Source organism: Asterias amurensis, chromosome 3 (assembly GCF_032118995.1).
Source record: "Asterias amurensis chromosome 3, ASM3211899v1".
Classification (NCBI taxonomy): Eukaryota; Metazoa; Echinodermata; class Asteroidea; order Forcipulatida; family Asteriidae; genus Asterias; species Asterias amurensis.
In genome coordinates, this window is record NC_092650.1 from 8,415,562 (window position 1) to 8,443,226 (window position 27,665).

General features: G+C 38.8%; 2 protein-coding genes across 2 annotated transcripts in view; one reads left to right on the forward strand and one right to left on the reverse strand.

Annotated features, from left to right (window-relative positions):
* LOC139934669 (C-Maf-inducing protein-like) overlaps positions 1-8,568 on the reverse strand; it is a 101,207-nt gene extending 92,639 nt beyond the window's left edge. The window contains exon 1 of the mRNA XM_071929013.1: positions 7,638-8,568. Within this exon, the coding sequence (XP_071785114.1) occupies positions 7,638-7,826 (189 nt within the window). The 5' untranslated portion in view covers positions 7,827-8,568. The remainder of the gene's footprint in view (positions 1-7,637) is intronic.
* Positions 8,569-14,129: 5,561 nt separating this feature from the next.
* Positions 14,130-20,170, forward strand: LOC139934956 (ATPase WRNIP1-like). Its single transcript, XM_071929385.1, has 7 exons — positions 14,130-15,197; positions 15,577-15,771; positions 16,966-17,240; positions 18,382-18,662; positions 19,395-19,550; positions 19,642-19,721; positions 19,864-20,170. Exons 1-7 carry the CDS (start codon positions 14,541-14,543, stop codon positions 20,143-20,145), a joined length of 1,926 nt encoding a protein of 641 aa, XP_071785486.1. The 5' UTR covers positions 14,130-14,540; the 3' UTR covers positions 20,146-20,170.
* The last annotated feature ends 7,495 nt before the right edge of the window (positions 20,171-27,665 follow it).

The following is a 27,665-nucleotide window of genomic DNA, read 5'->3' on the forward strand; positions in this document are numbered from 1 at the left end:
TAATGGTCGCAAATAAAGACAAACTTATTACATACGTAGGAACTATGTTAAGCTCTGAAATGCTAAAGTTTAGAGCAGTTTTTATGTGATTACATGTTCATGTACTAAAAGATGCTACATGTCGGTACCACTCATACTTGTTTTATAAAGATTGCAGTTAGTGCCAAAACCAAACTGTCTCCACATCAAGTTTCCCAAGCAGGGTTGGCACCACTTTTGTTTATTGTATCTTACTATCTTCTTATCTATCAGAGTGATCTTTTGTACAGTGTATGTTAATTTGCTATAAAATATTGCGATCAATTACGATTGGTTACACACACCTCTAAACGCAGTTGGCATGGTACAACAGACACTACCTGCCAAGAGAAATCCAATGGTGCTGGCCTTTCAATGTGCAGCTGCACTTCCCTAAAAAAATCCTAATTGAGCAGCAAGGAAATGGAGTTGAGTTACTGATTTATTGTAGAGGGTCTAAAAGGCTCACAAGAACAAATTGGTAATTCAATACGGCTCCCATCTTCCATACATTTGCCACTCAGCTCTATTCCCTATTCCTGCTGTCAACACTAAACCTATGCTTGTGAAGTGTGACCTCTTAAAAAATATGATCATAAAATGTAAAAACGGAAACAAAGAAATTTGATTAATTTGCATTTTGACAGTTTGCAAATCTGCAATCTAGTAATAGGGTAGACTAGAGAGAGGTGCAGTGAATGATTGGAGTGGCCCATGGACTAGTAAAGCTGCCGTAAGAACTGAACAAAATACCACTAAAGCAGTTCTAATGTATTGCATGTATTGATCACCATGTTGTCTCATTTGTACTCCAGACTGCCAGAGGGATGACATAGAAAGAAAGGTGACAACTATCCTTTCCTTCTACAGAGAACCATCCTTTCCTTCTACAGAGAAACAAAACCATAAAAACGGATGGGTGAAGGCACAGCTTTTGATTTCAATTGCATACAGAGATACAATGTAGGTAGAAGGTAATCACATTTTAGTTTCCCACTTTAAATGAGGAGAAAGCACAAGATTCACACTTTCTAATGAGGAATTCAAGCAAGATAACTGTGTTTTTTGTTCTTCTAAAGCATAAATATTTGGGAAGCTTTCAGTTTAAAGGCACTGGACACTATTTGTAATTATTAAAAATAACTGTATCATAAAAATGTAATCAGTAAAGATGGGGAGCTGTTGATAGTATAAAACATTGTGACTTCCTCTGAAGTAACACTTTTTTGAGAAAGAAGCAACTTCTAACTAAAATATTTTATTTGAATTCAAGAACTCAGCCGAGGTCTCAAATTCAAGCATCTGAGTGCACCACAAGGGTGGTTTTACTTCCATTTTTCTCTCGCAACTTCAATGACCAATTGAGTTCATAATTTCACAGGTTTGTTATTTTACGCAAATGTTGGAAATACACCAAGTGTGAAGAGTTGTCTTAGACAATTAACAAATGTGTCCAGTGCCTTTAAATACATAAAATACACACACTTGGTTTCATTATCATAATAATAGGCCTAGTAAAGGAGAAAGAAATATTTGTTTATTTGTCATTATTTTAGTTAATCTATCAATTATACTGTGTACAATGAAATCATGAAAGTTGCTGTGATGGCGATATTGATATTTTTATTGATACTCAAGTTGAAATCACTCAGTGGTCTTGACAACCAACATGAGATCACTATCATCAGTTTATCCTTCTCTCCTCCCTACATCTTCATTCAGTGCGGGTCAAAATGAGATCTAGCGATATAATATCAAGTACTACATTGTACCTTGCAAGTCCATAATGCCAGATTTTATTACAACATGCTGTAGAGACAAATAAGATGACTCATTTTAATAAGGCAGATTTTGTTTCCCTGACCCTTGCATTATTTCATTCAATAGACTTGGTACAAGATGAGCTTCATGGGATTTTGTCTAAAGTATTGTCCACTTTACTATCATTCATAGTTCAAACCTTTCTATACTTTTGATGAAATTAAAATCAATTTTATTTTGCCAAGGTTTAAATTCTTTCAATCCTCAATCAATGCTTCCATATTCATAAGGACTCTTCCTATTGGAATTGATTGGAATATGGAGCTACACAAGTTTGACCTTATAGGGTCTCTTTCAGGATGTATTTCACCCTTGTCATACATAAACACTGCCAGGGGGTGGTCAGATCTCTTGAAAGAATTAGGCAGATTACAATTCGTTTAGTCTTTCCACAGAAACTGAGAGACTTCTGAAGTGTTTTCAATGTGAAGGTCAGAAGGAGTTTGCTGCGGCCTGGTCTGTTCCTTTGTGCCAAAATAATAACCACCTAGCTAAAAGATTTGCTTTGACCTCTTTACATGTTCAATTTGTGCATCAAGAATTCATCTTTTGGATAAAACAAAAAAAACATGAGGATTATTTTCCCCCACAAATTCTACTTTTATGTACATGTTGGCCCCCTATACCTTAGCCTTGTCCAAGGCTCTTTACGCAAGCACCGGCCCGCTCTGACTTCACCAAATGCACGGCACATAACATACCGCTGGGTCGAAGCATGGCTTTTTGAGGTATCAACAAGGTTACAAAACGAGGCCTATACCTACCTATACCTTGATAAGTCTATACCTACCTATACCTTGATAAGTCTATACCTACCTATACCTTGATAAGTCTATCTTCCAAAGAAAAACATGAATATCAATACCCAACCACTGCATTCACATACAGCTCCATTGAAATGTATGTTTCCACAGCACTTCCTAACAGGCAAGCTTTGGGGTATGTGTGCCTCAATCACAGTTACTGAATACACTATTTTATTACAAAAGCAAAAGACACCTTATAATCGACATGTTCTTTCTCACTCTTTGTTGGTCTTAAATATTGACTAAATCAACTTAGTTGGTATGAGTGATGGACATTTATCATTTTGTGCAGATTTAAGAAGACACCTTCTATCTGTGGGATGATAAATTCAGAAATTGTAAATAATTATTCAAACTACACAATCAAACATTTTGTGTAAGCTAATTTACGTATATAGTCATACTAATTCTAAAACATTATCATCACTCTTTCTCAGTAGTTTTGTTTCGTAACCGCAAAAAAATAAAACCTTTGCCAGCATTGTTTACATCTGACTCTCTAATATCTTGTAACTAAAGATAATCTCAAACTGCCTTCTAAAAATAAAGAGGACTCAATTTCCTCTTGATATTCATAAACCTTTGGAGCGGGCGATCAATCATTGTCCTACATCTAAGGCTTGTGGCTCCAGGGTTCATATTCACAGAAGGCTGTGCAATCAGAGATCGTTAAAGGTACATGCTTACTCTTGCTCGCTTCAGTGGAAAATGTAGGGCACCATACAATAACCCTTGGAAATGTTGACATTGTACAAATAGGCCTACCCGGTAATATCCTTAAAGGAACACGTTGCCTTGGATCGGTCGAGTTGGTCTTTGAAAAGCATTTGTAACTGTTTTTTATAGAATGCATATGGGGAGAAAGATGTTGTAAAAGTAGAATACAATGATCCACACAAACATGCCTCGAAATTGCGTGGTTTTCCTTTTACCTCGTCGACTAACACGTCGGCCATTTATGGGGGTCAAAATTTTGACCCCCATAAATGGCCGACCATGTTAGTTCGCACAGTAGAAGGAAAACCACGCAATTTCGAGGCAAACTTGTGTGGATCATTGTATTCTACTTTTAAAACATCTTTCCAACCATATGCATTTTATAAAAAACGGTTACAAACGCTTTTGTTTTGACCAACTCGTCCGATCCAAGGCAACGTGTTCCTTTAAGAGTGCATCGTTTTCAGCTTTGAGTGCCCGACGACACCATGTACAGATTTCTAACGAGCGCCACACTTAAAAAGAAAAATTAAAAAAATTCTCGTCCAAATGACTTACAACATGTAAATCAACACAATAAAAAGTAAGAACCTGATACTTGTTTTCTCCCCAAAGATGCCTTTAAATACTGATACAAACCCTTACAACGAGCTCTTCAGTAAGTTTTCTAAAAAATAGAAATGCAAGTTACAATCAAATTTCAAGTCGGCTTATTCCAAAACTTTGTGATGTCATCTGGATAATTAAATGGGACACACAGCCAGAGCTAAATATTTCAGTTTGACCTACATACATACTCTATCTTTCATTGACCAGTTGTGCACACAACTACAGTACAGTGATTTGGATGCCCCATTTGTCAATTTACAGCATTTTAGTGCAGGTCAGTGGGTGAAATATTAGATTGACAAAACAGTACAACTTGAAGGCAGGCCTTAGCCATTTCAGTCTTGCCCCATCATCATCTAATTCTAGTTGACCCCTTACACTCAAAACATAAACACGAACATTGAGCACTATGCATTTGAGTTTTTTTATTTAACAAAAACAATGCCCCACAACAACAATAGTATGGCCTAATTGGTGGTTGTTGCAGCGCTACAGTCATATCAGTTGTGTGTTAATGGATAGTCCAAATAAAGATGGCCATTTAAATGTATGTAACTCATGCATACACTGGTGGGCAGTGCTGGACGGGCCTGCCCGGAACTAACCAATTTCGCACAGGCTCTCGAGCAAAATACACTGTGCTACCCACTACAGATACAATGTACGTATCCCCTAGATTGCACAACATAAATGATGACTGACCCCATTATATCTATGAATAATGTTGTTGAACCGCTCCCCCTTGATTGACTAAATTGGATTTAGAGCGCACCACTAAAATTGGTCTAAGTGTAACACTGGCCCAAAGGTACCAATGAAAAGAACTGCTGTTGCTTTGAAGTTCAAGGTCTGCACTACAAGTTACAACATACAATATGTACAAGAAGCAGTAGGGGACTCTCTTTACAGTACATGACCACCCATCAACACACAGAAATATCATCTAAACATGTAGTAAATTAAATGCTCTCAGCAAGTCAACCCTAGAGCAAAATGACCTTGTTTTATTAGACTTAAGGTCAGCTCAGGGCACTCAGGACCTAAATTTGTACCAAGTTGTTGTATGTATGGTTTCATTGGTTTTTAAAATTAGATCCTGTCTCGCTGAGATTTCTTTTAAGAATCTCATCCCGATTTCCCATAAATCAGTATAAACTTGCTAAGATGGGCTATATTAAGACCTGTGTGGACAACAAGTCCTTGAATTTAAGTGGTGTCACAGACTGTGTTAACTATTGCTCTTTCCCCTTTAAAGACCCTGGACACTAATGGTAATTGTCAAAGACCAGTCTTCTCACTTGGTGTATCTCAACAATATGCATAAAATAACAAACCTGTGAAAATTTGAGTTGGTCGTCAAAATTGGGAGATAATAATGAAAGAAAAAACACCATTGTCACACGAAGTTGTGTGCTTTCAGATGCTTGATTTCGAGACTTCAAATTCTAAACTTGAGGTCTCAAAATCAAATTCATGGAAAATTACTTCTTTCTCGAAAACTACTCCACTTCAGAGGGAGCCGTTTCTCACAATGTTTTATACTACCAACCTCTCCCCATTACTCTGTACAAAGTGAGGTTTTATGCTAATAATTATTGTGAGTAATTACCAATAGTGTCCACTGCCTTTAAACACTCTACTCGTCCCAAGTCAGGCTTTCAGGCTAAAGCAGCCACTACACGATAACAGAGATTTATTTGCTTTAAACAAAGCAAGGTCAAGTGGATACTGTGTATTGCATCACCTCCTTCATAATGTAACCTTCACATATTTAAACCATTGAGCTATGATGCCTACGTATAACTACAATCAAACATTTACATCAGCCAGTACCATGAAATATGAGGGGGGAAAAAAAATTACTCCAGAGAATGTTTATAAATGCACTGATTCATTTAGATTGAAGATTTTGTTAAAGGTTTTTTAATGTGCTTGACATGAAAGGTCAAGAATATGAATGGTATGAGGTCAATATGTCTATACTTCACAATGTACACAGTCTGTCTTTCTAAGAAATATTTTGAGAGTTAGGCCTCCATCTTTATGATAAACTGTTCTCCTGTTTAGGGACAAAGAAAATTGTTGCCTGTGTGTGTGTGTGTGTGTGTGTGTGTGTTATGGTTGGGAAAAGACCTTTGCCTTGTTATCTTGTTAGTATTTTTGCAGCATTTTTCTATTGGATTTTTAAAGGCAATGTATTGGTTTTTGGAACCATTTGATTATTTTAATCCTTTATAAATGTAGTTGTAAACAACAAAACCTGAAAAAAAATATACTTCAAAGAGTGTTTGCCTTTTTTAAAATACTGTCACAATTTCTGGCACAAATTATGTCCATGCTTGCTGGAAGAATAATCCTACAATGGGTGAATTATCATTTTAGTTTATAAATTAAAAAAAACATAATAGGGGGCCTACAAAATGATAGATAAAATAAAAGTGTTTGTAATTCACCATTGTGATGAAATCCCTTGAGTGCAACTGACAAGCATTTGTCAACTTAAAGGTATTGCTTCTAAGGACACAATAAGAATGCACTATGTATGCACTATTCCAACACAACCCTAGTGCTCTTTATGCATTTTTTTTTTACACAGACTTGTAGACTTGTGTCCCAGTTCAATGAACGGACAAACAGAATAAAAAGGCTACAAATGAAGCTTATAAATTATAAATGCAATTTGCATCTCTGCAATGACAGACTATTGGCACCGACCATAATGTGACATTATTCCCCCTCGAGTATAAGCCACACCCACTTTGATTACAAGCATACAAAGTAAAAGCATATCATAGTCAATGTTGGTGCATTAAAAATATTGGATTTTACATACATTCTTCACTTCAAAGACTTCGGTCTTCTGAGAATTATAAGTTTATGGATACAAAATGCCTGTTAACGTGACATAGGTGGTTTGGGATTAACACACAAACATCAGCTTATTAAAGGCCGGAAGTGGCAAAAAACATTGCAGATGCGCTTGTGAATGACGCAACTTGCCATTTTGCAAAGGGCACTTCCATTGGAAAATCTTAAACAAAGTCAACGGGGAACTTTTGAAGGCACTACAGGGCTGAGCAACAGAGGCCATTGCCTCCCCAGCCTGCGTCTAATTCCAGGCCTACTAAAACTACTAACTAAATAGCCTACAATTTCATTCATAAAAAATCATAGGGTTCAAGAACACAACTGTTTACTCTTTCCTCCATGTTCAGTCTCACTTTGATGTGTTGAAAGGAAGATTAAAAAGACAATTTCACAAGGGCATGAATATTGAATGAATGAACAGTTTTCGTATGGCGCCACCACTTTTTTATTTGATATGAAATAATATAGTATCTACCGGGTAACTCTATAAATTTAGGATAACTTTCTGTATGGCGCCACCACTTTTTCACTCATGTGTACAAAAAGGGACATATCATTGAGGACTTTTGAGGTAAATTATATTAATTCATATCGAATGAAGAAGTGGTGGCACCATACCAAAATTTTCCACTAATTTACCTCAATGAGATAAACTCTTTTTGTAAAAATGAGTGAAAAGGTGGTGGCACCATACGAAAAGTTATCCGAAGGAATTATCAATACATAGCATTTAGCAATCAAGGTTTTAAGTTTAGGGTATGGACTTGGCGATGTTTGCTATAATAGTTTAATACTTACCGTTAATGAGTAAACCGTGCTTTCTCCCAACACAAGCTCATGCGTCTCCCATCTTCGAAGAAATTTCATGTTCATAATCTTGTTCACTACATTGCTTGCATGGTTTATGCGGCACACTTGTATTGTGCCCCGGTGAATGAGTTTATACTTGAGTTCTCCACAGCTCATTCTATTCGTTGTCTGTGCCATTGTTTTGCTGTAGTGGTGGTTATCTGTTCTAAAGCCCGCCGTGGTGATGGCTGTATGTTTCTCACTCAACAATCAAACAACTCAGACCGATAACAACAAACATTTACCAAAATATATTAGTACAATCTCAATCAGCTTGTCTTCTCATACAATGTCATAATCATGCTCAAACGTAGAATGCCTTTCTTCTAATTCTAAACCTAAAACTGTTATAGTTCCAGAGGAAACCCTGAAGATTACAATCGTAAAACCATTGAACTGCTCGCTGTATCGTCATCAGCTATCAAAATAGTTAAGTACGCAATTCCAACACTAGCTCCACCCCCATGGACGTACGTTCAGCAGACGGATGTGGCGTTGTGTTGCAGCGATGGTGTGTGTACGAGGAATTATACGTCGTGTATGAAGGAATCTGTGAAAATCTGATTCGTTTCTTCTCATTCTCTCTCCATAGATATTCCTCTCATGAAGTCCTCAAAAACTAAACAATATAATCGTCTGGTCAAAATGTATCGTTTACACATTCGAATTAGAGAATTTACGCGTGGAAACAGTGAACGATCACAGTCACTGAATTACACTGCAAAATTACTTGCAACTGTCAAACGCTCCCCGTCGCTTCCAATGCACTGTTGTTGTTTGTCCCCACTGCTTACTGTACGCCACATTACACATCACACACCACACAGTACATACATAGTGCGCAGCACGCAGGCAGTACACACACCACATAGGCTAGGTTGGCTGCTCTCTGTTCATGCCCCCCCCCCCCCCCCCCCCACCCCACCCTGAGCGATAATGGTCGGCTGCATACTGTGTGTAGCATACCACCACATACCACATGTACTATTGTAATGGGCTTCTGTTCTACCTGTGCAACTTCTTTAGCTAGCTGACCATGAAGTGACGTTGTTACTATTCCTCCTGAGCTGCAAGAAATTGTCCTGCTGGTTGTTTTTATTATAGGTAGAACTCGCATAAACTATAACTGAAATTCAAAACTATTTTATGTCCCGCTGTACTTAAAAGTACAGCGGGACACATGAACATAAGAGGTATCCGATGTGTTTACACTGCGGATCACATCAATGTTGTCTTGCTACAACAAAAGTCGGTGACAGTAGTCGGAAATTGCCTAAATCGCAGAGCATGATAATCAAAAAGTTTCGCACTGTGCCACAACTTGCGTTCATAAAAATAATCATGTTTAAAATCTCTTTCATAATACTAGTTGATGTTGCGCAGTACACCACTCTAGACCTCTATTGAACAATTGCTCTTTACTTTTCGAACACTTTCATAAACAAATTGTCATTTTCCAATATGAGTCATCACTAAATGTGGAACAAAAACATCTCTCCGCACTTATTATCTGAACATAATTATGGGCCAAGTTTGTAGTAAAAAAAAGAAAGAATTTCAAATTTCAACAAATTTAAGATGTTCTTTTAAAACCTATTATGAGCTTTAACCCTGTAATCTTTGAAGTTGATGACAACGTGCGTGGTTGGTTGGCCGTATCGCATAATCTTCATTCGAACGAATATTTCTTTTTAGGCTAGGATTCTTCTCTGACCCCTCCCCCGCCCCGCCCCTTCACCAATAACTAGATGAATTTGAGGGGAAACGGTCGTTTTATAGGCATATGTTGGACACTTTCGGTAAACAGTGTTGTCCAAAGGCCCACACTTCGTGTATCACAACTTATAATATATAAAATAGCAAACCTGTGAAAATTTAGGCTCAATCGGACATCGTTTTTTATAGTCGGGAGGAAATAACGGGAAAACCCACCCTTGTATCCGCACGTTTCGTTGTGCCATGACATCATGTGTTTAAAATAAATCCGTAATTCTCGAGAATTGATATTGTTTTTATGTTTTCAAAAAAAGTAAAGCATTTAATGGAATTCAAGAGAAGTCTTTCACCATTACCTTCTGTTAACCAGGTAAGTTATTTGTAAATCTGTGAACTTTTTTTTTCTGTTCCGAAAGTGTCCAATGCAAACCTTGCCGTCTTTCTTATTATATTTTTTATTTATGACGTCAAATCATTGTTATTATATAAAGGCTTCAAGTTATGAGGTCAAGGCCGGGAAACTCTTTCATGATAATGACCAGAACCTGGATTCCTTGGCAATCCCGAAGGGACTGAGGGTGTCACGACTGAACATTCTGGCGCGAACAATGTCTGGTCGCTCGGACCCGGTCTTAATCAAACAATATTGGAGCGTTTTATTCGAGTGAAGATTCCACTCCAAAATGAAAACTGCAACCCGAATGACGTTCAGAGTGAGATGCTTTAATCATTGAAGCTGAGTCATTAAAACGAGTCCTATAGAACATAATTAAAAGTTGATATTGTAATTTATTTCTTCTTTAACAGAATAAAAACCAAACACTCAAATGGGTTGTTCTGCCTATTTAAATTACTGTTGTGGCTTACACGTGCGCCGTGGGCGGAGCCTATCGGTCTAAGCTAGCACGGCAATAAGTTCCGTGACGTCATCCGAAGTTGGTGGATCGATGCAACTATTGATTTGTTTATACTATTTTTCTGTGTACAAGAAGTGGGGGTTCCGTTTACAGAGTAGGCTCATGATTTTAGAAAATTTATTTTTTTTTTATTTGAAGGTCCCATCCTCTATATTTTACGTAAAATAAATGGATTTTTTTTATAGCAAGCTGGACAAAACGATTCAAGTAAGGGTAATAACTGTCAAAATGTCAAAAGAGAAATACTTTCTCGGATCGGTACTGGCCAAACTAAACTAAAAGTAAACTTTCACCAATACCTTATGATAAAGTTAATAGTTATTTCCATCTATTGATCATTATTATTCTGATAAATTTATGCAATGACATGTTGCGCTAAATGAAGTGAAGTCATAGCCTATAGTTGTAAGCTCAGTTGTAAGTTGTATTATGTACTTTCCTCCATGTTTGTTGCACTTAGAGCATTGCAAGCGGAAATACCGCAGAGTCTGTGCTCTGGTGTTCGATAATAGTTTCTAAATTTGCGGTAAACAAAGAAAGCTGGAGTTGTTAAAATTGTTGATAATCAAGTTGACATAGTTAATTCGAACGAAATTTCGACTAGTGCCATGCATCGAACGGGACTTTGGGAAAAACAACATTGGGGGCGCTGTGGTCATTTAACGCGCAGTGCAACGCCTCCTACCCTATACTCTCTACTAAATTAATAATTCACTTATGACAAACACAACACATGGTGTGTCTGCCCGCGCTATTTACACAACATGTCTGTACATGGCCAGTTTGTTTCAGTGGTGTGATTGTACTGCCTGTCATCCTTGGGGAGATAACATTTTTTGATAAAGGATTTCTTCCATTGTGGGCTTTCGGCTAATGCAAATCGTGATTTCCGTTAGTTTAATTTGAACTTCATAGCATTAGCTAAGGCATTTGATGGTCAAGCTTCGAAGCTTCCGTTTTTGCGGCCGGGTTCAAGAAGTTGTGCATGCTGCTCTGGGTCGGCGGATTGTCTTCGGAAAACGGTGGTAAGGTGATTTCAGATGACGCATGCAAAACTAAAGCTAGTTGTGATAACGTAACCCCCCTGCCGACGGCAAAGCCGAAGGTCGGCTAAACAAAGCATTGATGTCGATAATACAAAACATTACGAGAAACGGCTCCCTCTTTGCTCTGCTGAAGTGTGTACATCTTGAGAAAGGAGTATTTTCTCGGTAAAATATTTGAGTTGATGTTGACCCTTGAGACCTCAATATCAGTTGATTTTGAGACCTCAAAATCAAGCATATGATTATGAAAGCAGTGGTGTGAAAAGGGTGTTTTTTTATACCATTATCATCTCGCAACTTAAACCATCAATTGAGTTCAAATTGTCACATTTAAAAACAAAATTATGCAGATGTTGAGATACGCCAAGTGAGAAGACTGGTCTTTGCCATTTTTATTACCAATAGTGTCCAGCTTTGTGAAATCATGGAGGAAGAAAATCTTCCATGGTGAAATTGGGCCTTGAAAAACAACAATAACACTTTGTGAAATCAGACATATATGTATAGATAAGATAGGAGGTTGGCACGTTGGACACTATTGGCTACTCAAAATACTTGGAAACAGCAATGGAGAGCTCAACTTCTGTTGAGTCAATGGATGTGTGGACCGAATTCAGCATATTATTTCAATGAATTAGGACAAACTTGTGGGCAATCTGCAGGTATATTGCTTTAGGTGTCCTATCACTATAATCAGCACTAATACAAACCTAGACCATTCATTCTTGGCCAAGATGCATTGGCCAAGCTACAGATCAGATAAATAAGGGTTATCGCGAGTCAGAAACGCAATGCATTGTGGGAAGGAATATGGGGCGGTTTCTATGCAGTTTCTATGACTCGACTCGCGCACGCAACGCCTATACCTTTTGTGGGTCCAACAATTATTTTGCCATTCGCGATAAACCTTATGGTACATGTAGGTGATGTGCAGGACTGGTACTCCCCTGGGCTCAATTTCACAAAGAAATAAAATCCGTCGTAAGACAAATTTCAGTATCACCTAGTGATTTCATTGTGACATCAAACTTTACTAAGCAACTGCGACTGATTTGCAGTTGCGATCAATTTTAGCTCTTTGTCAGATCAGCCCGTGGTCATTCATTGCCTTGGTGCCTTTGAAATGCAGTCAGTAGAAATTAACAATTTCCTCATAGGATGCCCTTTCCCAAGAAGAAAATGCCTTGGTGCCCTTGCTCTTTCAAAAATGAAGCATACAGGCCAAGATGTGATTGTGCCTTTGGTGATACAAGGATTGATTTGTCACATGTAGTCAGAGTACCCTTTTATAAGAAATATCCTCTGCTTACCAGTTATCACGCTATTATGCCTTTTTCTTTGAATTGGGAAAAAAATAATGATGCAATATATCAACCGATGCCCTTATTATCTTCATTTGTTAATACGAAGTATGCAAACATATATTAAAACTTGATGGACATTGAAATGTTCACACCACACACCGATCTTGGATGACTTCAACTGGCCCCATTTGTTTTGAGTTTTTCCTATTTTCACGGCAAACAAGAAAGTATGGTTTCCCGGTGAAGCCATACATGGAAGAAACATCTGCAGTGACTACAAGTGTTCTTTGAGACTCTGTGTATGACTGTATAGCCAGCAGTTGCCTTCATTTTATTCAAAATATTTTTTTATTAAATATTTAAAATTACCATGGTAACTTGCAAAAAATTTAAAAAAATAAAACAAAAATAAAAAGTGTGAATAATTACTGGCTTCAAAATCTGATTTCTATTTATTTTTTTTCTACTTTTTTTCTTAATATTTATAATAAAGCGTATTGATAAACAGTGATAATTGAATCAACAAGCTGATGTTTAAATTTTAATATAAATAATAGTATTGATACGAGGGTTACAAAATAAAAATCTCAAAAAATATTAGAAAATGATATAAGGCACATGGCTTCTTTAAGCCTCGGTATTTTTCTTTAAGAATGCTCAGCAAAACATTCAGTCACATGATTTTGATCATCATGAATTGTGAATTGAAATAGCGTTTGATGAAACTTTTTCGGTGGGCAAATATTTTTTTATGGCCTCAACATTATGACATATTTTTGTACCTTTGTAGAAATGCCTAAAATACCAACTTTTTTGCATTTACAAGTGCAAATGACCAGTGGAGCCTTACGTGTTTCTAAGTTTTGGTCAAAGAAGAGGAGACTCTTTGCTTGGCAAATAAAACCACACAATTTTTATCTAGGGACTGTTTACATCGCGCACAGAGAGGTAAAAGATTTGCCACGATATTAGGGACACATCGAAAACAGGACCTCCTACGATACATATTTGGCCTTAATACCAATGTGAGACTTTTTGAAAGCTCTGCCACTAGAGGGCAGCAGACCTACCAGGTAAGGGTGCACAACTCCTATAGCAAACAATGGTAATATGCTAAAAAATCAAAATACTAAACAAATATTTAGAAGTCTCTCAGCCTCTTGAAAATCAAACCAGATGCATTGTCATACAACTAAACTGCAGATTTGTTCTCAAGTTTTGGTAGGCCAGCATTTTGGAATTTTTGCTAATTAACCTACAACTTGGAAGAAACACTCCCCAAAACTCATGCACGCCCGCTCGTTATCCTTTGGGAACTCGTGTCCAGTACGTCCTGTTCCAGAACAGTTTGGTTTATGCTGGCAATGTCTAATGAAAAACAAAATACAGTTTGGCTAAATCTAAAATACAAAATCAAAAACACGCAAAACAAGGTATTTGCTGTCAGTGACCGTCACTCATGCTTCTCCTATTCCTAAGTTGTTGACATTACCTGGTGAAGAGCGCCCTCTCTTGGTGATTGGAAGATAGTCTAAAGTTTCCCATTAGAAGATTCCAAAATGTGTTCAAAATTTTAATTTGTGATGGCCCTACAGCCAATATTTCTCTATACTGGTATGAGGCCTGGATTTTGGAGGGGAAGGCCATTTTCATTTTTCAAAGGGCTTTTATTAGAAATTCATAAAGTCTATACTCTATGGAAACATTTGAAAGGGCATCAAGGCCAGGAATGGGGCAACAGCGGCTGTGGCCTGTATGTAGTTCGAGGCATGTCGTACATGTATTGTCAAAGGGCATGCCATACTAGTATTGAAAAAGATTCAATTGGTTTTTGTTTTGATTTGATCGTATAGGTAATTCAACAGTACAATGTCATCTCAAAGTGCTGCATGTCCAATTTGTAATGAGACATTTCCAATGAGGACAATCAACAAACATATTGATGGCTGCCTCCTTAAAGTAGATGAGGGTTCTAATGGCAGCCAGTCCTCCGACAGTGAAGATGGAGTTAAGGGGGCTTCTAGTTCCAGCACAGAGTTGGAGTCATCGGCACACAAAATTAGGCCTACCGAGACGACTAGCATGCAAGATAAGCAGGAAAACCATGAGCAGGTTGGCAATAGTAAAGACAAGAAGAGGAAAAACTGGAGCTTCTTACTTCAGTCCAGCAGCAAGAAATCAAAGGTCGATACTGACTTGAAACATGGCAAGAAGATCAAAATGAACTCAACGACAGCAAGTAGTAAAACAGACAAGTTATCTGAAGATAGCCCAACTGTTTCAACATCCAACATTGCATCTACACCTTCAACAACATCTTCATTTGCGTTTGGGACACTAGGATCATCCAAAAGGCCATCTTCAAAAACAGATTTCCAACCATTGGCTCAACAAATGCGTCCTCGGAACTTCACAGACTTTATAGGCCAGAAGAAGGCAGTTGGTTCTCAGTCGTTGCTCAGACGTCTTTTAGAGTCAGACAAAGTCCCATCTATGATACTTTGGGGCCCTCCAGGATGCGGTAAAGTAAGTATTTTGATTTTACTGTTCTTGGTCTTTGAAAACGACTCTGCTAGGTTCAAAATGTGTTGCCTTCAGCACTTTGATACTTTTTGAATGATCAAACTGAAAAATCAATAATAGTTAAAATCTGGATCATCCTTTAACCATTCTATGTCTACTATGTCTCGTCTTGGTGGAATGGTAGATTTGGAAAAGATTTAGAAAAAAAACTTAGTTTGATAATTCCTCCAAATCACACAGAAGCACAATTTATGTATGAGAAATACTGAAGGAATTTCATGAAATTGTAGCCATTTGAAAGCGCGTCTTTATTTTATCCTGATCGTCAAGTGAAAAAAAATGCTATGCAAACAGCATGACAATTTGTTCTTTTTTTTTGTAGACTACTTTGGCTCACATCATAGCTGAACGAGCTAAGGCAAGTAAAATGATGCGTTTTGTTACGATGTCGGCAACAACGGCAACTGTGTCGACAGTGAAGGAGGCCATTACAGCTGCTTCCAATGAGCAGAGGATGACTAAGCGTAAAACCATTCTCTTTATTGATGAGATCCATCGCTTCAATAAGATACAACAGGTGGGTTCATCCTTAAAGGGTAGTAGTGATCAAGAATCTGGAAATGGTTTCCTGCTTCCACTTCATTTTCACAGGCCTGGGGTCGATTTCACAAAGAGTTAGGACCAGTCTTATCTCGAGTTAGGACCAGTTACTCATCCTAACTTGGGACTATCCATGCAATTTGTATAGTCCTAAGTTAGTACTGGTCCTAACTCTTTGTGAAATCGACCCCTGGAATTATAAACGGGTCACATCTACAGTAGCCTTTTTCAGCATCTACAAAAAAGTGCGAAACAATGAAGATATTCAAGTTTTAGAAGTGGGAGGAAAACCCCAGAGAATTGTTCTAGGGAAAAAATCCAGAAGTCAAGTAGGGACTGAAAAAAAAAACCAATCCACAAAGTTACCCCGGTAGGATTCAAATCGGGGATTCCCAGAGGTAGGGCGAGGCAAGACGCCCTTCAAAAGTTTCGAATTGACTTGGAAGATTTTCCAATGGAAGTGCCCTTTGCAAAAAGAGAATGGCATTGTCCTTTCAACATGTTCAAAGATGAAATTCCAGGCCTGATTTTATTGTTCTGCTTACTGCAGAATGAATTCTGCTTGTTATCCTGTTATGACATTCATAAGGAAAAAATTGCCCTGCTTTTGTGATTTGTTTTCTTTCATTTTTTTACGTAAAACTTTCTCCTTTTAAAATTTGAGTTGCAACAATTTTTTTCACACAAAACGACAGATATATGCTCTTCAGTTCAATTATTTCTGTCAATACTTTTCAGATAAGGCCAAAAAAGACTGAATTTCAGAAGCCCTTTGGACTAATTGTATATTCAAACCGAGTTCACTCATGAAAAATCATGCCAACTCGTGCAGATAAATCACAAAGGAAACTTATTATATCAAGTGACCTGCGGGTAGACTGATCAGTTTTTGCTTAGGCCTATAGGATAAGCCCCCAATTGTTTAGTTAACCATGTTAACTGTGAAATTGAAGAATGCCTTCAAGTGTGAACTACACATAAACACATGTATACACCAGCAACAGTGCACTTGTATTACAGATTCAGGCCTGAATCCTCTGAATTGCAAAAGATGCGTGACACTATTACTTCACTCTTGTCTTTCTTTTAAAAGATCCATTGCATCTTTTGTTAGGTAAATATTTTCTTGTCCTCAAGATTTATGTAACCTTGTTTTTTTTTTAACAAACAGGACACATTTCTTCCACATGTTGAAAATGGAACAATCACCCTCATTGGGGCAACCACAGAAAACCCATCCTTTAAAATAAACAATGCCCTCCTGAGTCGTTGCCGGGTTGTGGTGCTGGACAAGCTAAGCACGGAGGACCTGTTGTTGATTCTCGAGAGAGCTGCTAACAAACTAGGTGTGGACGTGCTCAAGGAGGGAGAGACGTCAGATGGGAGGATCAAAGAAGCCTGTAGAAGTAACCATGACCAACCAGGTACCAGTCAATCTGAATCAAGGTGATTCTTAGTGCTACACCTTGTTATATAAAGTCAATTGATCAGGGCCCAATATCATGGCTCTGCTTACTGGAATTTTCGCATTTTGTTATGTGTGCGTGCGTACTCCACATTACTTGGAATTCTTTGCTTACACAACTAGGGCATAAATTTGGCGTTTTTCTGCAAGTGGAGAATGGTGATTGCAAGCGCAGAATTCTGTGGCAATAAAAACCATGAAATTTGGCCATGGGGTAGAGTTACTACCCCATGGGTGGATTTCACAAAGGTAGTCCTAACTCAGGGATACAGAGATAGGACCAAGAGATAGGACCAGTCCTAAGTTAGGATGAGTTACTGGTCCTAACTTAGGACCAGTCCTATCTCTTAGCATTGTCTAGGACTAGTCCTAAGTTAGGACTACTTTTGTGAAATCCACCACTGGTCATTGGGCATTACATGTTAGCATTCTTAGAACCATCTCAACTCCTTCACAGCACTGGCAACAAAATGGAAGCACAGCTAGGTTGCTTATCGTTCATATCAACCGTCTCTAATCTCACTGGTTCTCATAAACTTCTGAATGAAAGCTTTTATAGTTTGAAAACTCATCACCAAGGAGTTAAGGTGGTACCTGTAACATTTAATATGATGCTGCATCTCATGAGTAGTGTTTTGAGAAGAAAAAACTTGGGATCGCTTCAGTTCAAAGAGTAATTCAAAACACTAACATCATTGTATCTTTTTGTTATGAAACTAAGTACAGTGTATGCATCAAAATGAATTTATATCGCTGCAAAGACATCAAAATGTCTTGAGCTTGGCACTAAAGTTGTTGCTTTGATGCTTGCGTGGACGGTTGTGTCTCACAGATGTCCTGGTGATACATCATGGTAGAAGGTACCATGTTCTTATTAATGGGCTACTTTTTCAAGGGTACAACCACTGCATGGGGTGGTGGTCTCTATGCGTTATTCTAGTATTACAGGTACGTTGTGTCATGATAGGAATGTTGATGAGCTAATGTCTAGACTTGGGTAGCTCTATCAGTCATGTCAGTGTTTTGTCTAAGGACACTACAGTCTACATGTTCATTATTGCTTCTTGATCATGATGAATGTCTCGGTAATTTTTCATGTATTCATTGTTTACCTTTTTTCAGGTGTCCAGTTTGCATGGAAAGCAGTGCATTATCATACCTTGCCAATCTCTGCGACGGGGATGCACGAAGCGCCCTCAATACCCTACAAGAGATCATCCAATCACAGGCCCCCTCCCTTAACTCTGACCAATCACAATTGCCGTCTCATCAGCAGGGCAGTAATGGGGTGCCTGGAGTGAGAACGGAAAAACAAAATAATGAGGAAAATGAGATGGTTGTAATTTCAACGGAACATGTGAAGGAGGCGTTGCAGAGGTCACATGTCATGTACGACAGAGAAGGTAGGCCTAATTATTTTACTTTATCAACAAAATGTGTCAACTTCATAATAATATGACACAACTTTCTTGAATTATTATCAGGGGAAAATGGATTTAAGTGAGGATGACTTATGCTGGGAAAAAGCATCTCAGAGGGATGCCAAATATCCCAAAGAACTTATTTTGTTGATGACAATTTTCAAAATATTCCAGGCATGCAATGTTTTAGCATCATTTTTAGTTTAATAGTAATACCATAGGAATTTGGAGAAGACAATTAAAGTCTGGATGTCCGAAAGGGACATTTTCTCTTTTGTGTTGATATAGTTACAGCATTGCATGTTTGATATTTGGGAAATAAATAATAAACTTTTTCAGTCTGCTTTATTTTCAATCTTGTGTTGCTGCACAATGTTGCACTCAAAGCCACATTTGTGTGAACAAATTCTCATTGATGGGTTCAGGAGAATGTTACATAAAAAATGTTGATCTAAAAACCTAGGGTTGGGTAGTTTGAATTAGTAGACATGCTTCTTTTCTGATGATTTCCTTGTTCGAGATTTATCCGCTGTGACATTGAAATTAAAAAACACAGAACAAAGTCGTGGTGTCTCCGAAAAATATTTTCTCTTTTATTTTGGGGCCGGGGAACTGCAGTTGTTTGCCTGAGTTTGTAGTCGGTGGTCTGCAATCAGTCATTGGAAATGCTTACTGCTTTAACAAATGACTAACTAAATGTTTGGATCCACAAAGGTGAGGAACATTACAACTGCATATCAGCACTGCATAAGTCAATGCGTGGTAGTGATGCAAATGCTGCCCTCTACTGGCTGGGAAGGATGCTCGTAGGTGGTGAAGACCCACTGTTTATCGCACGAAGACTCATTGCCTTCTCAAGTGAAGATGTTGGTAAGTCACTCTTCTTAAAGCCATTATACACTTTCATTATATTTCTTTGAGTGAATCATAATGTTTATAATGGATACTTATTTAATTCCAGGTTTGGCAGACCCACAAGCCTTGACGCAAGCCGTGTCTACCCACCAAGCATGTCAGTTCCTAGGAAGACCAGCCTGTGAGGTAAATTGAATTTGGGTTGGTACTCCTTTTTTTTTGAGGCAAAAATTTCATGCTAAGCAAATGTTTGTGCTTAGCAGCTCAATGAAATTGGGCCCAGGTCTTTCAAGATAATAAGTTGAGACTTTTACTTCTTCTCAATTAGGTTGTTCTCGCTCAGTGCGTTGTCTACCTGTCAAGGGCTCCTAAGTCCCCCATGGTGGAAGGTCTTCTCATGACGGTCAAGAAATACATTGAAGAGTACGAGGGACCAGTCCCAGGAGTTCCCCTGCACCTACGCCCAGGGTCTACTCGGCTGATGAGAAATTTGGGTTACGGTAAGGGGTATGTTCATAGCGCTGCGGCTGGAGATCAGGGTTTTCTTCCACAATGTATGCAAGGTGTGGACTTCTTCAAGGAGAGTAAAAAGGTGTTCGATGTCAAGTAATGGAAGAAAAGTGGTATATATTTGTGCTTTTCTACCCTGTAAAAAATATTATTACTAAAAAAATGTGTTGTGCTTATGAATCGATGCTGTTGTTGCCAAAGTTGCCAGAAACCCCACAGAGTGGGGCTGGAATATCTGAAATTCCTTAAGTCTTTCAAATCACTTTTGAAACGGCCATTACATACATTGTTCATACTGATTTAAATATTTAAGGTAAAAACAAAAATTTTTATAATTTGGTGAGATTTATCACTAACAGACTATATAATAAGGGGCTTGAAAATATACGAAGATAGTTGTATGAAATTCGCATAAACTGCTATGAGAACTCTTTTAGTACTAACAGACAGTATTGCCTTGTAGTAGTGAACTGTCTCAATTCAAAATGACTTCTTAATTCACCTCAACTCCTTGTAAGTAAATCAGTCACACGAACAACCTTTATCCTAAGAATACCTATTTACTCTTGGGTAGTGAGAAACAGTTACTTGCCCAAAGACACAAACTACCAACACAAGTGCGAGATCTGGATCCTGCAACAGGATTAGTTGTTGCCGTGAAATTGCTGTCGCGTTCCCATTAGAGTATGATTGCGCATTGGTCCCCCTTGCGGAACGGAAGTGGATTCGAAGTTAACGTTTGTTTATGTTGTTCTTGATCTCTTTTGTTGCTCTGTTGATGAAGCCATTTTCACCCATCTTCATTGCAATTACCTGGCATACATGTACTACGCTATTTACAACCTCTTATGTACCCTCTAAAAATCTTGTGGATTTGGGTTAAATGTGGATGCCTTGTACAGAACGTGTCATTCTTCTCAGGTTCCCCTCCCCCCCCCCCCCCCCACTTTGGACACCTTTGACATACTGATGTTGCATTCTGTGAGGATGACCATGATTGTCCAAAAAGTGTGTATGATGTTATCTTCCAGCAATGCATTTAACTGCTCCAGTTCTCTGATGTATAAGTCACTTTCCTGGAGTTTTGTTTCAAATTCCTCTTTCTTGGCTGCAATTTGTTTCATTAGGTCACACTTGCTTTTGTCAACTGAAACTTTTTTCTGACTGAGATTTTTCAAGGCATCTCAACGTTCTTGTCTTGCATCATTAAGTGTTTCAGCCTGCTCCTGTATGCATTCATAATTTCCCCAAACATGTTTGTTCATCTCTTTATTTTCAGTTTCAAGTATTTTATTTATGTCTTGATACTACATTTTCTACATGACAGCTAGCACTACCCTTTTTTTAAAAGGTTCTTTATAGGGCTTCACTTGTCTCAACTCCTCATGCAGTTTGTTGACATTTTCATTATTCTGGTCCAATTCATTCGACCTGGATTCAAATTTTCTCTGGAGTTTATTTTTCTCCCGTGTAAGTTTGTTGATATCTTTGGCTTCTGCGACTAACAGAAGAGAGGTAAAACTAACAAAACAAGTTGACATTGACAGCATTAGTTATATGTGGAAAATGATAAAAGGTCCACCAACGATGTTACCCTGTATTTTATGATACAGGTCTCTATTTGCATGATCTATGAGTGAAAAATAAACATCTTGCGGTTTAGTCAGAAACAAATGTTGGAGAGACAGTCCGGGTACAGGATTAGGAAACGTTTTATCGAGAGCTTTGATAAACTGTTTCACGTCTAAGCTGTTGTACCATATATGAAAGTCCCTGAAGGTCTCATGACCCTCCTCTCGCCAGACCCTTTGACATGAAAAATGCGCTACTCTTCTTCTGAAATATTGCTCCCCCCTTAAGATTTCTGTAATATCCTGCATGTTTATAAATGTTTATAAAAATTAGTCTTTACGTGCTAATGGACATGTACGCAGCCACTTTTCAAATGATGTCCAGCCCCTCGTCTCCTTGAAATTGTTGATACAGATAGTGTCTTATGATGTTTGCGTCATACATCCCAGAATTGAACCCCAGAACAGGAAGCTTGTGGATTTTTAGTTTGTCTTTGAGTTTTTCGACCGTGATTTTACAGCTTTCCTTGTCCTGCCCCTTTTGTCGGCCCTGGTCCCACCTCTTGTCGTGCCCCTTAGGGTCCTGAATCGGATACCTAGCCCGCTTGCGCTTAAGTGCTGCTTTCTTTTTTTCGTATTAGTATGTAGAGCTGGGTCAAAACAACTCTGAACCATTCTGTCATTAAAGCGTTCTCTTTTTCGGAAATTTCATGCAACCAAGCTACCATGTCAGACACTAGTATGGCAGAATCCCCAGCTGTTATGAGACAAACGGGTGTTTGGTTACCCCGGAACATTACTAGTGCAGCTGACACTCAATAACTCATGTTGTGCATAGAGCCCCTGTATATCTTTGTACGCTGCTCTACCGGCTTGAAATACACTTCAAAATCGTATGTGGCCCGAACTGGATAATAATTCATGTCTTCGTCTATGTCTATTCCTGCTTCAACCAACTCATTGAATACCGATTTGGTAGGCGACCCACCCGGAAACGCCTACTTGACTCCCTTGTCGCGCTTTGCCACATACCTTTTTAATAAGTTGGCAGCTCTGTTATATACCTGTTTGCATTTAGGACAAGCAAACACTTGACTGTATCTGTTTATATCCTTTATGTATGAAAAATATGCTTCGTACAAGCTAACATTCATGGTATCTTTGTGTTTGCATAGGGATCTACGTACCAGGCGGGCCACTACTCTGTACACACTCGCTTCGTTCTCGTTCACAGCGATATTCTTCACGAATGAGTCTAAACACTAGAATTTTTAACTTTAAATATTTCTTCAAAGTGATGGAGGTCATCTAAACAAACCCCTTGAGTTGGTTGCGTTTTCATTACTTCGACATATCTACCTACGAGATACTTGGTCCGCTTTTCTACGGCGCGTGCTGGGTACCATTGTTTCGGGTTGATCTAATTTGTCAAGATTATCAATCCACTCGTAAAAAAATCATCACTTTGTCTTGGAGCATTTGCATGCCTTCAAAACATAGTGTATGAGCACCTGAGGGCCAAATAATTGCAAATGTTGATAAATATTAGTCTGTCCGACACATCACCACAATAAACAAAATCTTTGTAGATTTCATCAACTTTGTTGATTTCATCAGATTTCTTCGAAGAAGAAACACGGTTGCCATCGGCCTCACCGGACTTCCTACGAAGTAGAGTGTCCTTACGGACAAAAGCGACAGGCTTTTCAGACCGCCCTCGCTCGTCAGCGATGAACTTGAAACATCTCGCCTTCGAGTGACCCTTCTTATGGCAATAGCTACACGGAGGAAAAGACTTCTTCTGATCGTCCTTGGCTCCAGTCGGTGATGATGAATACGGATGAATACGGACTTTCAGCACTAGACTGCGCCTCTGAACCTGACTTGCCCTTATCAGTGTTTTTGTAAAAACCCTTTGACTGAAAATTAGTTTTGCCCACACTCATTTTATGAGTTAACTCATAATCATCAGCCACCACTGCAGCTTTCTTTAATTTGGTGATCTTGTGTTCTTCCAAATGGGTTTTGATACTCAAAGGGACACTGTTTTTGAATTCTTCCATAAGGACGACTTCTTTTAACTCTTTTACCATCGATCAAACACAATTTCCTTTTGTCTAGCGAATTCAACAAAGGTCTGGCCATTTGATCTTGTCAGTTTTCAAAATTTCTGCCTATAGGCCTCAGGAACCAACTCATACGCATTCAAAATGGATGCCTTAACCGTAGAATATTTACTACATTGGTCCTCTGAAAGTGTGGAATAGACTTTCTGAACCTTACCCACAAAAGTGCTCTGCAGGAGCAAAGGCCAATATTTCTCAGGCCAACTAAGACTTTTGGCAATCTTCTTAAATGACAGAAAATACGCATCAACATCAAGTTCGTTGAATTTTGGCACCAACCTGACTTTCTTCGCTAGATCAAAGTCAATTGGAGTTTTCTCCTTGCCTTTCTTAGAACCCATTTCTAGTTCAAGCTTATGCAGCTTGAATTCTCGTTCCTTTTCTTTTTCCTTAACTTCAAGCTCAAGCTTTCGTAGTTTTCTTTCTTTTTCTTCTCTTTCCTTTTCTTTTTCTTCGAGTTCAAGCTTTCGTAGTTCTCTTTCTTTTTCTTTTTCTCTCTCCTCGAACTCAAGTCTGAGCCTTTCCTTTTCAAGCATAAGTTTTTCAAGCTCAATTCCTCGATCAACTGTTTGCGGAGACTGGGGCAACTCTAAGTTCAGTCTTCCCGCTAGAACGTTCACTAGTTTTGCCTTTTTGGCACTTCTAGAAATTTCTACATGAACGTGTTTGGCAACTTCGAGCAACTCGTCTTTTGATAACTGTTGCAACTTATCGATTGACAAGTCTTCAGAATCAACGAAAGCTTGTGCATCAAACTCACTAGCCATTTTTGTACAACGCTACAGACTAGCAACAATAAAAAGTGCAACCTTGTTTGACAATTGTACACAGAAATGTAACACGGCTTATTTTTGTTCGATTTCCCGGACAGGCCCCCAATTTGTTACGATCCAAAAAACTCCAAACTATCCGTGAATATAAATCACTAAAAAAGCCTGAATTTCCTCAGATGCAACGAAGAAATCAAACAAGGTGACACTGATGTATAAGAACACAGAAACAAAGCGATTTAATGATAAAACTATCAACCACTTCAGTTACCGATTTGGTTTAACAAATATACAATGATTGATTAAATCAAATGTACATTAATAAATGGTTCTTATACAAAATAAGTATCTTACGGGCTAATACGTCGACAGCAACAGAAGATACGGTGAGGAACACAAACACTGGCTTTAAACGATCAGCTCCAGGGGCGATAAATAAGTTCTTTGCCGATGTGACTATGAGCTATCACGGGGTAAACTCACTCCGATAAAATGTCCAGAAGAAGACGAAACAACAACGGGTACACAATCTGACACCCGCCACAAAATATGGGGAAAAGGTCCCAAAATACCGAACTGTAGACTAAGTTCGAAAATGTCCTTTCCGGAATCTAAAGACGCTCTTTAACTGCATTCGGTCAAACGCGAACTCTATCACAAGCTCCTCCAACGAGTTGAATCACAATCACAGAAGTCGTAGCTTCCACCAGTCTTGCATAATGTGTCCTGCCGAAAATTTCTCACAGCCCGTATTTAAAGGATTTGTGTGTGGTTTTCTAGAAAGTACTACACTAGATCATTCTAGATCCTTCATAACAGATAAGCGCCGCCCACAATAGGTCAACGGACTTACACACATAAAATGATTGATAGCGTGTGCACATGCATTACGTAGGGTCTCATAACAATGCCTTCAAAAACTTAGCGTACTAAACCCTGGGGCCAAATAATTGCAAATGTCGATAAATATTAGTCTGTATGTGCAAATGAACATGTACGCAGCCACTTTTCAAATGAAGTCTCCTTAAAATTGTTGATACAGATATTGTCTTATGATGTTTACGTCATACTTCCCAGAATCTAACCCAAGAACAGGAAGCTTGTGGATGTAAGTTTTTAGTTTGTCTTTGAGTTTTTCGGACTTGTTTTTACAGCTTTCCTCGTCCTGCCCCTTTTTGCGGCCCTTGTCCCGCCTCTTGTTGCGCCCCTTAGACTCCTGAATCAGATACCTAGCCCACTTGCGCTCAAGTGCTGCTTTCTGTCGCGTATTAGTATGTTGAGCTGGGTCAAAACAACTCTGAACCGTTGTCATTAAAGAGTTCGCTTTTTGAGAAATGTCATGCAACCAAGCTACCATGTCAGACACTAGCTTGGCAGAATCCCTGTCTGTTATGAGACAAACGGGTGTTTGGTACCCCGGAACATTACTAGTGCAGCTAACACTCAATAACTCATGTTGTGCATTGACCCCCTGTATATCTTTGTACGCCTGCTCTACCGGTTTGAAATACACTTCAAAATTGTATGTGGCCCAAAATGGATAATAATTCATATCTTCGTCTATGTCTATTCCTGCTTCAACCAACTCATTGAATACCCATTCTGGTAGGCAATAGCACCCACCCGGAATTACATACTTGACCCCCTTGCCACATGCCTTTTTAAGTTGGCTGCTCTGTTATAAACTTGTTTGCATTTAGGACAAGCAAACACTTGACTGTATCGGTTCATATCCTTTATGTATGAAAAATGCGCTTCGTACAAGTTAACATTCATATATACCTGTGTGCAAAGTTTCTTGAGATGGATGTCCATCTTGAAGCTTACTGAGGAGATTCTTACATACAGTAGTGATGACTTTGGACACTTTTGACATACTGATGTTGCATTCTGTGAGGATGACCATGATTGTTTCCCTGAGTTCATTGACGAACTTTCCCCCTTCAAAAGTGTGTATGATGTTATCTTCTACTGTAGCAATGCATTTAATTTCTACAGTTCTCTGATGTACTGTATAAGTCACTTTCCTGGAGTTTTGTTTCAAGTTCCTCGTTTTTGGCTGCAGTTTGTTTCATTAGGTCACACTTGCTTTTGTCAGCTCTAATTTTTATCTGACTGGGATATTTCAATGCATCTCGGCGTTCTTGTCTTGTATCACCAAGTATTTGAGTTTGACAGTTTCACGTCTAAGTTGTAAGGAAGTCCCTGAAATTCCCATGACCCTCCTCACGTAAGACCCTTCTTTCCTCTTGTAAGAGTACGCGTACTCTTCTTCTGAAATATTGCTCCCCTTAAGATTGGGATGATCGAATGTGTCAAGATTATCAACCCACTCGTAGGAAAACATCCCTTTGTCTGGGAGCATTCGCATGCCTTCAAAAACTAAGCGTAGAGTACCCTGGGGCCAAATATTTGCAAATGTCGATAAATATTAGTCTGTCCATGCTAATGGACATGTATGCAGCCACTTTTCGAATGATGTGGAGCCCCTCGTCTCCTTGAAATTGTTGATACAGATACTGTCTTATGATGTTTACATCATACTTCCCAGAATTGAACCCCAGAACAGGAAGCTTGTGGATGTAAGTTTTTAGTTTGTCTTTGAGTTGTTTGGACTTGGTTGTACAGCTTTCCTTGTCCTGCCCCTTGTCCCGCCTCTTGTCCCGCCTCTTGTCGCGCCCCTTAGACTCCTGAATCGGATACCTAGCCCGCTTGCGCTCAAGTGCTGCTTTCTGTTCGCGTATTAGGATGTTGAGCTGGGTCAAAACAACTCTGAACCGTTCTGTCATTAAAGCGTTCGTTTTTTCAGAAATGTCATGTAACCAAGCTACCATGTCAGACACTAGTTGGGCAGAATCCCCATCTCTTATGAGACAAACGGGTGTTTGGTACCCCGGAACATTACTAGTGCAGCTAACACTCAATAACTCATGTTGTGCATTGACCCCCTGTATATCTTTTTGCGCTGCTCTACCGGTTTGAAATACACTTCAAAATTGTATGTGGCCCGAACTGGATAATAATTCATGTCTTCGTCCATGTCTATTCCTGCTTCAATAAACTCATCAAATACCGATTCGGCATGGTAGGCGAAAGCACCCACCCGGAAATACCTATTTGACCCCCTTGTCGCACTTTGTCACATGCCTTTTT

Coding starts and splice junctions, on each gene's coding strand:
- LOC139934956 (XM_071929385.1), top strand. CDS start 14,541: ATGTCATCTCAAAGTGCTGCATGTCCAATTTGTAATGAGACATTTCCA. Junction 15,772..16,965: donor GCTTCAATAAGATACAACAG/GTGGGTTCATCC, acceptor TTTAACAAACAG/GACACATTTCTTCCACATGT. Junction 18,663..19,394: donor TGTCATGTACGACAGAGAAG/GTAGGCCTAATT, acceptor GGATCCACAAAG/GTGAGGAACATTACAACTGC.